Genomic DNA, 13875 nt, shown 5'->3' on the forward strand with positions numbered 1-13875 from the left:
TTAGGTGGGCAAGAGGCAGCGCGTGCAAGTGCCATGATAGTAAGGAGGCTCAGTACAAAGTGAGCTGTATGCTTTTGGGAGGTTTTCATTATGGTCGTTTGTTGGTGCAAACTATGCTAGGACCTGGCCTGCCATGGACATGTGTGGGTTAAGCAGTATGCTGGAGGTTAGGTGGACTAGGCACGTGTAATTATACTGTGAACTAGTAGTGATCTAGTACACAATATGTGGCTCAGAATGGGCAAAATAGGCTGGCACACAATAGCAGGTAAGCTAGTACACAATATACAGTTCAGGATAGGCAAAATAGGCTGGCGCACAATAGCAGGTAAGCTAGTACACAATTTGCAGTTCAGGATAGGCAAAATAGGTTGGCGCACAATAGCAGGTAAGCTAGTACACAATATGCAGTTCAGGATAGGCAAAATAGGCTGGCACACAATAGCAGGTAAGCTAGAACACAATATGCAGTTCAGGATAGGCAAAATAGGCTGGCGCACTTGAGTAGATTTGATCAGCGCGAACGTGGCGGCTATTTAGAATGATTGGTAGACACATTAAAAGGATGCGCTAGTTTCAGCTTTCAAGGATGTTTTTGCTAGTCCTTTAGGCATCAGTGAACAGCACTGCACTTTTGGTGAATCCATATACTAGTATGGGCTGGCACAATAGTCAGGAGGGGCCTGGGCGTTGAGGGTGTATTCCCATGTGTAATTAGTATTATGCAGTGTGTAGCTGCCTGAATGGCTCAGGAGAGTCATTCCAAACAGGTGTTGCACTTGGCTAGGTAGGCAAATAGGTGGCTAGTCAAATAGATGATGGAATAAATATGTCAAAGGAAATAGCTTTCAGGTGTCTAAGAGAGAGTATGCCTGTAGCCTCTCTGCGCAGATGCTAGTGGATATTGGGCAGCGTGGGCTAGTTGCAACAATCAGATAGATAGTGGGTAGCATAAGGGCAGAGTGCAGCAATCAGATGGGGGCTACCTAGGGATATTTCATAAGTAGTTAGAAAAGGGGTGCAGTTTTATCAATGAGCAGTTAGTGTAGATTACATGAGCGATCGATCAGCAAGCATAGGCAGAGTGTATAGTCAAAACACAAGGCATGATACAATCTTAAGTGTACTAGTAGCTTGACTTACAGGTTGCTATAGTACTTACATCAGGAAGTTGTGTTCGTAGATGAATGCTTATAGAGTAGCGGTCATATCGCGCCTTGCCGCGGTCAGCGGCGAACAGGGGCAAACAGGGAAATAGGCCTTGTTTTGGCCTTTGGATGGCCGGCTTTTCCGCCTGCCGGCGGATTTTGGCCATTAATTAGTTAATTTGCTTCCGGCGGCGGAGCGCGTTGCTTCGCAACGCCGAGGACGTTAAGCCTCGTTTCCAGGCTGCGTTGCGCCCGAGATTTTGGATTCAGGGATGTCGGCGAATGCGGACCTGATTTTAGGTGCAGGCCAGATACATATGATATTGGGCACATACAAAGGAGGCACACGCACCCTGATGGCCCAGGTAGGAGGGGGCACACAGGCCGTCGGTGGTCTGCTGATCCTGGTCAGAGGGGGCACACAGGCCCTCGGTGGTCCGCTGATCCTGGTAGGAGGGGGCACACAGGCCCTCGGTGGTCCACTGATTGTGTGCACCTGTGGCAGTTGGGTACACAGCAGGTTGCTATTTACGGGTGATCCTCAATGCCTGTAGTAGCGCCATCGTCCAGACCCTATTGACCGCCTTCGGGATGCTGGTATGTGCATGCCTGCCTTACTTGTGATGTACTCCTGTTAGCGGCATCCCAGTATTGCCTGCCGCCCAGGGCGCGTGGACGTGCGCATGCCGGTAAGAAGGGGTACGGTACAGGCGGTGGCGGTAATGCCGGGTTTTAATGCTCATAATGGCCCGGACTGGTACTCGATGCTGGTATTACTATTCCGCCTTCCTTTTTACATTACCTCCATGCCCGTAATGAGGCCCAAAGACTTTGACGCCTTGGCGTCAGTCAGATGATGTCGTTTCTCCGACTTGCTACTTGCCGAGGTAGCTTTTGACCTGCCTGCGTCGTCCAGGGAAGCGACCGGGCCATGCTCTTGCGAGACTCTTTTGAGGGGGTCGAAGCCGCGTTCTCAAAGATTTGCACCATTTTTGTTCGAAATGCCTCCCATTTTCTGGGAGAATCCGATTTGGTCGGACATCGAACCAGCTCCAAGGAGGGGTGTGAGGAGGAAGAGGGAGACCTATGACGTCTCTTTTTTGACATCTTGGAGGAAGTCGAAGAATGTTCCGATTGACGCCTCGATCTAGACCTCTTCTAGTGTTTAAGTCGAGCGGAATCTTTAGATTCCTCCGATTATTGGAATTTCTTCGAAGAGCCCTTTGAAGCATTCCTACCCACTGCTAGCTTACCTTTACGTTCGCGAAGAGCTTTCTCCGTCATTGATTGGCAGGAGCCACAGTCGCTGGTCCGGTGGTCGGGACCCAGGCACCAAAGGCAAATTTGGTGGGGAAATGCCTCACGTCTTTACCTTTTTTGAACCCCAATTTCGGGGTAGAATGAGTCGATGAAGACGACATTTTTCTCTTGAGGAAGAAAACCAAAGCGTGGCGTGTCTCGAAGCAAAGCTTGGAAAAACAGAACTGAAGCCAACGGGCGTAGCACATGCTATTTGTACCACTAGTGTCGTCAACACGCTACTGCGACTCCTCGACCTGGCTCTCTGCCGAATTATTTTTTCCGAAGCAGCGAAGCTGGGAGATACAATTATCATAGATGAGGAATATGTGGGAGGACACAATACATTCGAAGCATAGTTTTTTCAGGTGACTAACCTGATGTCTATTGTTGCCATAGGCTCAAAGGGCTTGTGAGCTAAAGCCGATGACACAATGTTGAGAGTCATACCGAGTGAGGTTTCTTAACTGGTGGAAACAGGTTGAGCAACCCTTCCAAGTTACGCCAACTATGGGATTAGATTGTATTCCTATAAACCCCAATAGCTGCGAAGTAAGTTCTGTAGTTGTCGCCCTGAACTGCACTCTGCGCCAGATGGAAGACAAAAGATAGGACGTCAAGCTGGCACACAAGAGAATTGAACTTTTTGTCAAGTGCCCAATGACTAAAAAGTACCCACTATCGTATTTGGAGCTAAGGGACAGTTCTCTGGCAGCTTGGATTACTCTCATGTTTTCCTGAGAAATGCCCAGAGGTCCTAAGGTTAAGTCTTCTGTTACCAGGGCGCAAAGCCTAGAGATCGAGGGCAAGTATGGAGAACTGCCCCTGCTGCTAAAAGAGGATATCATGGACTGGTTGAAGGAAGCAGAAGCGGATCTTCCGCTAAGAGAAGGAGGAGATCTGAGAAGCAAATAATCACTGGCTAGTGGGGAGCCACCAAAATCATTGTGCAACGGTGAGATATTTTCAATTTGTTCATCACACTCTGGTGTCGAGTGTCCAGAAGAAAGGCATTAAACATCCCGTTGCTCCACTCTAACTCGACTGCATCATTGAGTGACCCCAGAGCGAGGCCAAATCCAGGCCATTTAAAGTTCTTTTCAAATGCAAAGTGGATGACTGCCAGGAAGTCCCAAAGTTTGAAAATCTCCTGATGACTGGAAGCATTAAACTCCCACTGAAGGCTATCATAAAAGATGTTGTGTGCTATGGCCTACTCCCATAATTGAATTTCCTTGAAACATACCTCTGTGGATCTTGCCCCCCCCCGTGCTTGCTGACATAGAATATTGAGGAAGTGGTGTCCATCCAAACTAGCACTATAATACCCTCAATTCATGGAGGAAAAGTCTTGACTGCATTGGAGATTCCTTTTAGTTCCAGAATGTTGATATGTACAGACAGATCACTGCCAGACCACAAGTCGTGTACAGAAAGGTCCTCCAAGTTGGCCCCCCATCCCTCCAGAGATTCATCCGTGGTGATTCCCACTGAATGATGCAGTGGCCTACAAGAAGCATCCCCGAGAAGGTTCTGAGATTGATGTCACCACAGATGGTCTCCTTTCAAATGGGAATGAATCAGGATAGAGTCTTGCTGACTGCCTGTTTCCAACGAACGATGTTTGGCCAGGTGCATTTGGAGTCTTCTCATCCTGAGTCTGGCAAAAGGTACAGACAGAATGCAAGAGGTCAGAAGACCTAACAGTCTCTGAAACCACCAAGCCGAGGGATTTGTCCTGCACAGAAAATGGGTGGCTGCTGCATGTATGTCTGCTATCCTCTCCGAGGGGATTGGGGGGAACACGTTTGCTGACTGTGTTCCATCTTAATATGATGATCACAAAATGGACTGGATGAAGCTCCAACTTTGGCACAGTGATAGAAGATTTTTAACCACCTGTCGCATCTGGCAGCTATTTTGTGGACGATGCAAAGACAATGGGCCTCATTACGAGTTATTTAGGTGATAAATCTGCCAAAATACCGCCAAACTCAATTACTGTTAACACCACTTGTACATAAATTTATCGCAGGATTGCAAGAGGTGGTAGGGCGATGAAAATCCCCAATTTTTAAACTGACCTAGAAAACCCTATATGCCTGAGGATCGGGGTACCAACGTCCATGGGAAAGAATTGATAAAGTAAAAGAAAAACAGGAAGTAGAAAAAGAAGAGCTGCGGTCCATGGGAACCACAACCTCAGCTGGGCCAATGTGAGCCTTTAAAATGTAAAGGGGAAAGCACTTTTGCGGTGCAAACGGCTCCGGTCCTGTGTCCTTTGTAGGGACGCTCATAAAGTATGGAGGAAAGGGGATGGGATGTTGGAGTAAGGAAAAGTTACTCACCGTAGTGACTACTGTACTCCTAGCACAATTTCCTCTTTACTCTATACTTATAGGAGTTCCCGCAGAGTGTGGACAGGACTGGAGCCATAGCAAGCCAAGCGGGTTTCCCCTTTAAGGATTAAGATTGAGCACAGAAGCAGGCCATGTGAGCAAACCATGGCCATGCCATGAACCCCACCTCTTGCACTCTTATCTCTCAGTCCTGATCTGTCTAACTAGTTTTTAGGGGTAAGGCGGGTGGGCGTATGGAGGAAAGGATACATTGGACTAGGAGTACAATAGTCACTACAGTGAGTAACCTTTCCTTACTCCTAAGTCCCGTCCCCTTTTGTCCATACTTATGCCCGAGTATAAAGCAATGCTCTGACCCAGGGAGGATGGTTTTAAATCGTTGCAACAATGTTCTTGAGAATTGCCAGACCGAATTGGGCATCAGCCCTGTAGCTGGAGTCCACCATGTAATGTTTGCAAAAGGCTGATGGAGAGGCCGATGTGGCTGTCTTGCATATTGCCTCCCAAGGAACAGGGCCTTGAAAGGCCAGTGCCACACTCTTTGCGCTGATTAAATGGGCATGCAGGGCTTAAAGTGATGTCTGTCCCTGTACTTCGAACACATGGGAAATGCAAAAAAACAATCCCATCTTGCAGTAGTGGCTTCAGCGCTTGTCTTCTGGGGTGTACCTGACCAAATGTGATGAATAGTCTGTCCAAGGACCTGTGAGGCCTAGTCTTCTCAAGACACTAAAGGAATTTTTAACATCTAGGGCAGGGATCTGCAACCTTTGGCTCTCCAGATGTTTGGGACTACAACTCCCATCATCCTTAACCAGCACAGTCAAAAGCCACCTATAAAATTATATCAGAATTGAAGTCAACGCTAAAGGGTGCAGACCCCTGAGCTAGGGTATGCAAAATCCTATCTGCTTCTGACTGCAGATCTGGAAAAAATACGGGTAATGTGATTTCCTGGTTTATGTGGAAATCCAAGACTACTTTGGGTAAAAATGATGGATGTGTCAGTAAGACTACCTTGTCTCTGTGGGATAACAGATAAGGATCCTCAGTAGACAGGAGTCATGACCGGTGTCCCAGGTAAACTAAAAGGCCTTCTTCCCTATGGATCAGCCAAAGCGTAGTCTCTGGCCAACCAATTGGGCAAAAGGTATGGCGAAGAACAAAGCCGCCGGGCCCTCAGTAGCTGAAAAATAAAGGAGAGGGCGTTAGCATGTGCAAGCATACAGGAACAAGAATCACCAGCCTTCCCCCAAGTCCCCATTACCTGTATCATATTTGAAGATAGAAAAGGTTGGATAGGTAAACAGAAGAGGAGAAAGGGACTAAGGCCGGACAGAATAAGAGTGCTGAATAGGGGATGGAGTTATATTCGAGTGGCACGCGAGTGCAGCTAACGGCTGGGAATGGAAAAGGATAATACAGGGCGCCAATACCAAGGGGCAAATCCAAAAGCAGTTCCAGAATCCAAAGTCAGAGTTCCAAGAGACAGAATCCAATAATCACCAAATCCAATAAGGGTTTTCCAAGGGCAGTCGGACATCCAAGTGTTCATGAATCTTAAAGATCAAAGAAGCAACAACACGGAAGAGATACACAATCCGCCGCTCACTAAAACAACTGAGAAGCACTGAGTGGTTGTCGGGAGCGTTTAAAAAACCTGGGCTTCACTTCCTGATGTGCGTGTCATCACGCATCACATGCTCCTTTCAGTCACGTGGTTGCGGGACTGCCTCATCCTAGGTCGTAAGCCATGCGCTCCTATCGGGGCGTCAGTGAGATGCCATGGGAGCCACCAAGAACCCTGCTGCGGGGAGCAGGAAAGGGCACTGGGAAGCAACCTGGTCTCCTCGCGATAGGTAAGTGTGTGACAACAGGGCTTGGAGCTCACTGATCGGCAGGCTGAAGGAATTGACACCTGAAAAGTGGTCTTCCAAGTGACTAGGCATAAATCTACCAACACCATTGGCTGGATTGGTTTATGCGCGAAGGCACTAAAAACTATGTTTAGATGCCAGCTCTCAATCATCACCACATAGGGGGAACCAAGTGAACTAACCCCATAACATGCCATGTAATTAACGGATCTGCGAAGAGGACCAGTCTGTCTTTATTTGAAAGACATGGGTACTGCTAGAACGCATGCTGCCGTCAGACCGAACAGACACAGGAACCACCATGCAGACATTAGGGAGTGACACTGGAACATTGCAATAGTTTCCAGAAGGTTGTTTATCCTTGTCTCTGTAGAACAGACTTCACCTAAAGCCGAATCCCAAAGCCAGCCTATAAACTCCAGCTTCTGTGTCAGGATGAGTGTGGACTGCTTTATGTTTACTGATAGACCCAGGAATACATCAGGTGTAGAAGGAATTGCAGGTGTGCTGATGTTTGGGCTGGGGAATAAGCCCTGATCAACCAATTGTCCAAATATGCATATAGTTTAATGCCTTTGAGGGGTAGAAATGCAACTACCACTGCCATCAACTTGGTGAACACCCTTGGGGCAGAGCTGAGGCTGAAGTATAAGACCGTGTACTAGTAATGATCGTGGCCTATGGGAAATCGCAGCTAAAAGCAGTGAGGCAACCAAATAGGAATGTGAAAATATGTATCTTGCAGGTCTACATCTATGAGTCAGTCGCCTGGTTGAAGGGATGCTCTTATGAGAGCAGGTATAATCATCTGGAACTTTTCTTGGGGTGAGAGAAGTTTGAAGGGAGAAAGGTCTCCAGAACGGTGAAGAGCCTTGAATAGATACCCTAATAGAGGCAGTCTGAACCTCTTTGGAGGAGGTGGAAGGTAGATGGAGAATTGGGGAGAATAGGAAGGCGATAGCCTCTGTAGACCACCAGCAGAGACAAACTGCCGCTAGTTATCATCTTCCATTGAGCAAAATGAGGACACACCCTTCCTTCTACTGGTGAGTTGTGGATCTGCAAGCTCAAGTCCCTTACACTGCTTTGATTCTGGGGTGGGGTGGATTGGGAGAAGAACCCCCGGGGTAGGGGGATAGGTGCTTGCTGATTCCATGGTGCGAGGAGAGAATCGTATTTATCCAGCTTTCTCCTGAACTTGAGGTTGGTCACTGCCATAACTGCTTCTGCATTATCCTGCCTGAAGCTAAGAGCAGAGTTTTGATGGGCCTTCTTGCCTGCATTATCTAAGAGGCGGTCCTCTCACCCCATAACTCTGTAAGGAGGAAGAAGAGGATGATGATGACAGACTTTTGCCAAATAGAGTAGCCACAGACACTATATTGGAGTGAGCTGGTGGATGGCTTATTACACACAACCTTTCTGCAGGAAGAGATTTGTTCCTTATGCCCACCCTCTTTGTGAATGGTTGAACTGAAGTAGGTTTCTGCCAAATATTTACGCTTCCCCCACCATATTAGGCTGAAGGTGTAAGCCTGATTTCTCCATGGCTTTTCTCGATAGCAGTGATGAAAGGACGCCTTGGCCAGTTTGTGGACTTTCTGGAACTGGAATTCCAAGGTATTCCATGAGCCTATGTATCCTGGTGCTGTACCCTTTGACCCACACGGGTACTTCCTCATTGTCTGAAAACACCATGAAGGCATTGTGGTCCTTCAGTGTGCCATCATCTGAGTGACCAGGAGAAAGAGGGGGTAGAAGAGGAGGAGGAGGATCTTTTAGAATCAGAGGAAGAAAGGGCACCGTAGGTTGAGAGCCTGTATCCCACACTGGATGAGGCAGTGAAGCCTCTACTGTCACTATATGAGGAACACGAGGTTGACTTTGAGGGTCCACTGGCTGAGGAGTGGGAAAGAGCACCTCCTTCATGAGAATATTGAAGAATTTCCTCATGGGTCCAGAGTGCCTTAACTCCTGGAATCTATTGAAGAATCTGTCTTCCCTTGAGGGTTCTTGAGTGGGAGTCCATGGTGAGGACTAGGGGCCCAATTGCTGGTGGCCATGGAGAGCAGAGAAACAGAGTATCCCCTGACACTGGGTGATCATTCTACCTAAGGTGAAAAAGGCAGGATCCCATGAGAACCAGGGAGCAAAAGTGTGTGCTCCGATGTAGCCGGAGATATCTCGCTGGGCGAAGAGGCCAGAATTTAACCCATAGACTGTGACATCTGTAGTACGGTGAGCCTTGGCTTTCTCTTTGGTGGACATGGACTTGGGCAGCGTATAGGCCGCAATGCCACCTGAGGAAACCTGTACATCACCTAGCTGCGGATCTGTAGTGCTTGAACTCTTGTCCAGTCATTCATATATTGATCACTTCTCCTAAATTGCCTATAGGTTTTACCTTCAAATTTGAAATCTTCCACCGTCCTTGTATCTTCCTCCATTCTAATGTCAGAGGTTGCAACTTCCTAAAAACAAAGTAAGATTACATTTGTAATTAGTATGCTGTTCTTGAACTAAAGAACACATTCGATTCAACACTGTCACATTATTGGTTAAAATAAACCAATCATTGCAATAAGAGGAAATGATCTTTTCTAACTAAAAATGTGTATTGACTTTAAGCACAATTTCACCATAAACAAAAGATAAAACTATGTTTGCCCCATGCAAGATTCCAGAGCACTTTTTGCAAAAAGTCGTCATTAATTTAAATGTTTTCAAATTGCAAATAAATTCAAAAAGAAAAAAGAGCTTTTATGTAGCCTGCATAATTTGAACATGGCATTGGTCAAGGAGGGGTACAAAGCTCATCATCAAGGAGTCCGTGTGGGACTCCTGCGTTCTCTTCTAGACTGTGGGCGGAAGGATGCACATAAGAGCTATGCCATAAGACCGTGAATTGTGGCATCGCTGGCATGACGAACGGACTGAAGGCACATAAGTTGGAATGGCGGCTGAGGCATATACAAGACGAGAGGGGCATGAGAGATTAGAAGAGTTCCAGTGATTGCCACCTCCCAGGAAATGTTCTGCTTGGGTGATTCATAAGCTGCTCTGCTGATGAGAGCCGAAACACAGTGACCATGCTAATGCTGCTCTCTGACCGTATTGACAGAAGAGGGGAAAACCTGAGTGGTGGAGAGGTGCACAGGCAAGCGGGAACTGAGCGGTGAAGAAAAGGACTGAGATATAGATGGTATGGGCGCCCTTGTGTTGGTTGGGGGGCGCGGGCGGGCACATGGCAGTGATCTCCATCATCTCTGCAGGTCTTTGTACCCCATTCCTACAACCCTCATTGTCTCAACTGACAATGCACAACTGCAACCCACTTTAAGAGTGCATGAGGCACTAAGCCATCAGTGCTCAGAATCCAGCTGTGGATAACCTGAGAGAGAAAGGGATAAACTACCACTAAGCTAGGGGATAAAGAGACACCACTACTACAAAACCCATTGCTGAAATGATTGCACAATTACAATGTTAACTGACACCCCTGTGAACATACTAGAAACAATTATTTTTGAGATTATGGAGATTTCTAATCAGCTTTTCCGCCATCACCCACTACCTGTCCTGTTTAGTTTGGTTTGCATTCAGTGGATTTCCCTCGCTCAGTTGAGGGTGAACACTTGTCACAGTGCCAAACCCTTCAATTGAGCTTGTGCTGTGTACTCCCCCTCGAACCAAGCATGTGTGGTTCATCGTTCCTAGTGCATGGCCTCAGCCTTTATCCCTTCTGAATTTCTTACGCCATTCCAAGCCCAGCTCACTCATTAAAAACTACTTTACCTGTGTGTTTGCTCCAATTTCTAATATCTTTCCCTGCAATATATTAGATGTCTCCACTAGGTCTTTGGCCACTCCCGTGCCAGTATAAAGAACCTAGACTTGTGATAGAAAGGAAGGATATGGCGCAGCAAAACACTGCTACTACCTTCGGAAACTTGGAACCAAATAGACAGGTCCATTCCTTGACAATGTCTCATTTGATCTTTTTCCTACCCTTTAATTCACCTATCCCTCACTTATCAAGCCATCGGCAATTACCTCTGCACAAAATGAGAAAGAAAATCAGTATGTTTCAAAAGTCCGACATAGGCCCTGCATTATAGCACTTCCGATGCACACGATTGCCCTATCCTCTTTCCATTGCAATTTTTATTACATAAGTTGAAAATTGTCCATTGCTTGTGTCACATTCTGTTTGAAAGGCATGTTGCTGAAAGTAATGCAATCATTTTGCTTGTATTCTACAGCATGGTCTGGAGGCTGTTATGCGTTATATTAAAGAGCATAAGACATTTATAGAAATAAGTCTATCACCAAAACTAATGCTCCTACAATTCCTTCTCTCTTTGGTGCTTCTGGCTTAACCTCCACCAACCAGATACATTCAGTTCCCGTTAAGTAGCTATTCCTCTCAAAACATACCTGTTTCAGTTTGGCTCTTAGGTGGCATGAAAGCCGAAACTATTGCGTTGGAGTACAGATAGACAGGAGTTGGGCTATGAGGAGGAATACACAGCTTCTAGTTGTTGTCTGGATATTTTATCCCTCACTGACTGTTCATGGCCATGCAAATTCCCATGTCCATATCTATCCACTATCTGTCCCTCCCCAACCATAGCTCATCCTTTTAGGATCTCTTTGAGCTAGCTTCATCAAGGAGTAACATCGAATTAATTGTGCCGGCCAGCCTTATTGAAAGCATTCTTTCAGCTATAAATAGTCTACTGGTGAAATAATAATGTCAAGTGTGCCTTCAGCCTCATCAGTATAAGGGCTGGGAGAATACCTCAGGGGCAAAGTGCTTGTCTTGGGAACAGGAAAATGCCGAACAACACTGCTTCCATGCACAAATGCCTGACACTACACGTCTACGGGGATCGATCATACATGGACAACAGTGGGTTGACGGTGCAATGGGAAGATGCTTGAGGACCATATGCATGACAATATATAGCAACATGCCTCTACAGTAAGGCCACCTATTTGCACAAAATGTTACAATGTCACAGGCTGATCGGTCTCCTTTTCTTTTCACTTCGCAGCCATGACTACGGAGGAAGGGGCCCTGTGGAATTATCCGACAGCAGCGAGGAGGAAGAACAACACCTGCCTGTCTGGAGGGTACCCATCGAAGAGGCCCAGGAGCAGGAGGACTGAAGGGACCACATCTCTCTCACACAGGAAGACCGCCTTGCCGATTTGCCATCAGGACATAGATAATTGAGCCACCGAATCACCCTGCCTGCAGAGGAGGCAACATCTGCAGAGGGGCTGGCCGAGTAAAGCATGCCCCTCACGCAGACAGAGGAATTAATTGACTACAGCAGCAGCTGAGACTCCACGCACCTCACGTCCCTGCACCATCACTCTCAACATGGTGCCTCACCCTTTGAGTGCCAGAGTACCTCAGCCCGAGCCGCTGCTTCGGGCAGACTGCCTCCTCAGGCTGCACAACCACTGTTGTATCCTGTGGGACCATCAGGTACCATCAGGGGTGGTGAAGCCCAAGTGGCTCCACGAATTCCTTCAGCAGCCGCGGCTGATGTTCGACACAGTGGCCGAGGTAAGGCGCAACATAACCTAGAAACTCACTGCCGTGTCCAGCCGGCTTGATGCCAAACAATATTGTTAAGTACATACATCGAGACATATTTGGGCTGGGCACTGCCATGGTGACTGTGACTGAAGCACTCCTGGGGTGTCAGGTGTATTTGATTTGCTAATGGAGAAGCATGCCAATGCCGTCAACGAGACCCGAGATGGTGGAATGGGCTGTGCAGGTGACTGGCACCCTGCTTCATGTTCAACTGCCCGCCTGCATGCCAACCACTCGCCAGAGTGCCGCTCAGTCTGGAGTCAGCTAAGCCATTGGGGAGGAGGACAGCTGGGCCTCAATGGCATCCCAGGCTGGGCCACAGGCCAAATGGCGATGTGGGAGGCCCAGGAAGCCGCCCCTAACTGCCACCTCAGGCTCAGCTCATTCCTCTCCTCCTACACACCCGCCTCCTCCTCTCCCAGCCCATCTGCCCAACATGCCACCAATTCCTGAAACTCACACACCCCAGAGCAGAAAACCATCACACACACCCCTGCACATCCGCCACTGCCACTTGTACAGCACCACACACACACACTTGCACGACTGAACTCTTTGTACAGTATTGAATAAAGATAAAAGTTATCAATACTACTTGTCTGTCATGACTTACAAGATGCAGAGATTTGCAATGGCTATGAGTGGATGGAAGTTGTAACTGTGCACGTCGAGTCCTGGTGAGAGACACATTGTGAACAAGGTGCCACTTCAACGCACATGCATTGCACATACAACAGCACTACACACATTGACCTGCACCAAGGCAATGGTCCATGTACTTCTTTGTTGTTTTAGCAGTTGCCATGCTTCGATTCGTCATATACGCACATCAGTCATGTGACATTGGATGCTGTTCAGTATACCAGTCCCAACCCTGTGTGTAGCAACATTGGTATACTGATTGCCCACATACGGACACACACACGGCTTACGCAGATAGCTGAACAAGTGCAATGTCACAAGTAGGAGTGACCAAACAGTGTCACCGTTCATCTCAGATGATGTTGCCACAGGCAAGTATGCACAACATACAGTCAACACTCACATTTCACATGCAACACACCTATGTCAGGTCCAGAAACGGATCCTATGCAGGATTTGCCCAGAGGACTACCAAAGTGTTGTGTGCATTGGCAGGCCACTGCATATGGCCGGTAGGTGTTCTCGCCTTATCGGCCACTGGATGTGTGTGCCACATGCAAGTGTACTGCACCCACAATGCAGGATAGCATTGGTTTGCTATGCGCATGTGCTAATGTGTCTCGTGATTGTTGCCGGTGTAGGTGTAATGTGTGTGCCACATGTGTGTGCTGTACGTCCCTTGGTGTGTTAATTTGTCTCATGTGTCCCTTTCTCCTCTCTTGCAGCCTCCATTGCCAATGACCCCATGGACCAGGATGACGGCCGTGTGTCAGAGGTGTGACCAGCCCACAGGACACACAAAAGGTGTCAAATAGCAGAGGTGGAGTTGTCAGAGGTGGAGGCCCAGTTCAGGCATGAGGAGGCACAGGAGCAGTAGCAGGCACGGTCTGCAGGGCCATATATGCCCAGAGGGACTACTGTAGCACTGTCTGCTGCAG

The 13875-nt window shown here is 47.7% G+C and overlaps 1 protein-coding gene across 1 annotated transcript in view; it reads right to left on the reverse strand.

The window, feature by feature from the left end:
* Nucleotides 1-13875, reverse strand: part of HORMAD1 (HORMA domain containing 1) — a 2731278-nt gene that overhangs the window by 769699 nt on the left and 1947704 nt on the right. The window contains exon 10 of the mRNA XM_069642620.1: nucleotides 9089-9155. Coding sequence (XP_069498721.1) covers nucleotides 9089-9155 — 67 coding nt within the window. The remainder of the gene's footprint in view (nucleotides 1-9088; nucleotides 9156-13875) is intronic.

Source organism: Ambystoma mexicanum, chromosome 1p (genome assembly GCF_040938575.1).
Source record: "Ambystoma mexicanum isolate Mex_15411 chromosome 1p, UKY_AmexF1_1, whole genome shotgun sequence".
In the NCBI taxonomy this organism is placed as follows: Eukaryota; Metazoa; Chordata; class Amphibia; order Caudata; family Ambystomatidae; genus Ambystoma; species Ambystoma mexicanum.